At 49.4% G+C, this 3411-nt stretch overlaps 1 protein-coding gene across 1 annotated transcript in view; it reads right to left on the bottom strand.

Moving 5' to 3' along the window:
* Positions 1 to 108: 108 nt before the first annotated feature.
* The window catches only part of LOC140548799 (neuron navigator 2-like), a gene marked incomplete at its 3' end in the record, with an annotated part of 61761 nt that continues 58458 nt past the window's right edge, over positions 109 to 3411 (bottom strand). Inside the window, 2 exon segments of the mRNA XM_072671957.1 lie at positions 109 to 453; positions 2298 to 3033. Of these exon segments, the coding sequence (XP_072528058.1) occupies positions 109 to 453; positions 2298 to 3033 (1081 nt within the window).

Genomic DNA, 3411 nt, shown 5'->3' with positions numbered 1-3411 from the left:
TATTAGAAACCCCTACCCTATACCTATATACCAGTAAAGGGAAGGTGTTTCTGATAAAGTGGCCAGGCAGTGTGATGAGAAAACGATCAAGGAACTCGCCGTCCTCACCTCTCCGTCTTGGCACTGCCGGTCCGTGTAAGAGGCGTGTGTGTGTCGTCACGGTGGTGTCCACTGCCCACTGACATGTCTATGGACTCGCTGCTGGTGTGCATGCTGCTGACGGAGGGGTAGCCCAGTGCTGACGAGCTGCTGATGGTGGTGCCCCAGGTCCCCGTGCCTGAATACACTGATCCCGGACTGGACGCCTGCTCGCTGCCTCCGCTGGAGTCCAGGGGCCCACAGGAGGACAGGGTGTGGTGGCCCAGTGTGGCATGGGGGTTAGAGATGACCACAGAGTTCTTTAGGCTCTCAGCTGTGGTCACCGGGGCCTGCTTAGCCTTCCCACCGAAGAGTCTGGAAATGTGAGGAAGAATAAGAAATGAGGTTGTTTAAAGCAGACTGTGTATAGCGTCTGTGCGAGTGGGTGGGGCTAAACGACAGAAGATATGTAAATGAATAGGTCATGCATTAGTTTTCATGACATCATAAAATGAATGGATTCAAAACAGACTGAACAACCTTTTAAACGCTGGAAATATCTACACTCTACATCACTCTGTTATTTCATATATATGTTTATTTATTTATTATTATTATAGTAAACAAGTACCAAACCACAGCCAACCTGCAGCATGTATCCCTCCACCATTTTAATGATCTGATTTTAAAAGCAGGTTCTAGAGCCGAACTCTTCTCAGAACTCTGGTAGAACAGTGTCTCAGGCATCAGGCAGCGTCTTCATCACCATTAGGTGAAGAACTTTCTGTGAGGAGCTTTTAGTAGAGCTTCAGACGTCTGCTTCCCTTCACCTCCACTGTAGAACCACAGCTCTGACTGGGGGAGCTTATCTAGAACCTCCACTGTAGAACTCCAGCTCTGACTGGGGAGCTTATCTAGAACCTCCACTGTAGAACAGCTCTGACTGAGGGAGCTTATCTAGAACCTCCACTGTAGAGCTCCAGCTCTGACTGGGGGAGCTTATCTAGAACCTTCACTGTAGAACTCCAGCTCTCACTGGGGGAGGTTATCTAGAACCGAGCATTTTACACCAAACCCCCCTCTGACTGACCTCTCAGGTCAGATCAGGACGCTCCTAGTCTGAGTGTGGGAGACAAGAGAGCTCTCAGGAGAAGATCAGACTGTTTAAAGTACAGAGATAAGAGCAAAGTCTTTAAAAGCAGTGTGTGTGTGTGTGTGTGTGTGTGTGTGTGTGTGTGTGTGTGACAGAGAGAGAGAGAGAGAGAGATTCCTGGCCCTTTCTGGAAGTCCAACATCAAATATGAGGATTAAGGAACTCCAATTAAACTGCTTGTTTACACACCTCACTTCAAAGCAGCTCTTATCCTCACTCTCCAGTTCAGAGCTTCATGTCTACCAGGGCCAGTCGTGTGAGATGAAAAGAGCAGAACAGGTGTGAGACGCGAGAGTGGTGACCTTGTGAAAGCGTGACAGGTAAGGAGTGTGAGAAAGGTCCTGATCAGAGCAGCAGCGTGCGGGGGTGATGAAACACATCCCCTCTTCCACTCACATCTGATCTCAACTAAACACCCGACAAGCCCACAGACACGGGAGCTCCAGCAAGACGAATGGAAGTCAATTAAGGAGCTTTAAAGCAAACACTGATGTGTGTGTGTGTGTATCTGTGTGTGTGTGTCTGTGTGTGAAACACTAGTCTGAAATCTCTGCATTCAAATACACTCTGATCTTCACCAGCCAACAGTCACCTGACCCACCTTCTATCATCTTACAGACAGTAGACAGACAATAGAATAGGACTCTCTGGAGCAGATCAACATCATGACCCTATTGCCTCCATGCTGCCTAATAATGCCAGGCGTGGGCTAGAGGGGTATAAAGCCCCCCAGCATTGAGGAGCTGTGGAAGAACTGTGTTCTTTGGAATGATGGTGGAGGAGCTCCATCCAGTACTTTTGGGATGAGGTGGGGTGGTGATCATCCAACATCCCAACCTCACTAACGCTCTTAAGACAATGCATAAGCAAGTGTCCCAATACATTTGTCCATATACTGTATATCTGATTTCAGCTCTCTCTCCTGCATTTTTTAAATCTAATTTTATCTTATTTTATTATTTATTTGTTGTTTTTATTTTTTCACTTTACTTTTTGGCTCAGCTTACCAACCTTTGTGTTTAAGAGTGTGTGTGTGTGTGTGTGTGTGTGTGTGCACAGTGTGTACCTGCGCAGTGTGGGTGATGACACCTCGGCGTATTTGCCCTGCCGCGCCGTCTGCGGAATTGTTGCCGCCCCTCCGCTCGAGCCAATAGGACTGGCTCTCAGGCTGTCTGCCTCTGAAGTCCCGCCCTTTTCCTTGTCAGTCTGATTGGCAGGCACTAAGCTTCCATTGGTCTTTAGGTTGACGTCTTGCATCTTACTGGCTGTGACAGCAACAAGGGCGGGGGCTCGTACGCTCAGTCCTGATTCGATACTGCTGGTGGATGAGCGGTTGCCGTGGCGAGCGGCGGCACCAGAGCGAGAGGGCCGAGGAAGGCTGCGGTACTGCAGCGTTGACCTAGCGCTGACCGCCAAGTAGCCGTCCTCTTGGCTCGTCAGCATGCTCTCTGGCGCCACCTTCAGACCAGACCTGTCTCTGCCACCCCCAACCACGAGGGCGGCGGACTTGGGGATCTTTCCTAGGGTGGCTGAGCCACTGGTGATGGTGGCCCCACTGGCTGTCACCAGGGTGATGCCGGAGGTGGTTACCGTGACGACAGGAGCTGGCCCAGAGGATCCGGGTTTCTTAAATCCGAAGGTGCTGCCGGAGGTGGGTGCACGGGTAGAGGAGGTGGAGTCAGAGCGGGTGGCTGGGGCAGAGTCAGAGCCAGTCCGGCTGGCGTCGGAGGGAGAGCGGTGGACTCCGTTGGGGCGTGGAGACAGGCGGCCTTTCTCCGAGACTTTAGCGTCGTCTGTTTTAGCTGCAGCAAGAGAGCAGAGAGTCAGACAGGAGGAGGAATCAGATACCGATCTAATCTAAGGCTAAATCTAAGGCTAAATCTAAGGCTAAATCTAAGGCTTCATACAAGCTGCTCTAAATACAGTCATATAACACAAGCTGAAAGCAGAGCAACATGCCAGTAACTCCAGACTTCTAAGGCTTCTGAAGGCCTAAACCTACTAATAAAACCCTGTAATTAAATCAATTATGTAATTAATTATGTAATTACATTTAACTGTTTGAAGCAAAACACAGCAAAGCAACAACTCCAGACTTCTAATGTTTAAAGAAGTCAGATGAAAAACGCAACTAATAAAAGAGTACAATCAGTGGGCTGTTGTGGTACTGCAGGTGGTAC

The sequence above is a fragment of the Salminus brasiliensis genome, unplaced genomic scaffold (genome assembly GCF_030463535.1).
Source record: "Salminus brasiliensis unplaced genomic scaffold, fSalBra1.hap2 scaffold_112, whole genome shotgun sequence".
Classification (NCBI taxonomy): domain Eukaryota; kingdom Metazoa; phylum Chordata; class Actinopteri; order Characiformes; family Bryconidae; genus Salminus; species Salminus brasiliensis.
Note: the sequence above shows the minus strand (reverse complement) of the source record. Positions and strands in the feature narration are given on the sequence as shown.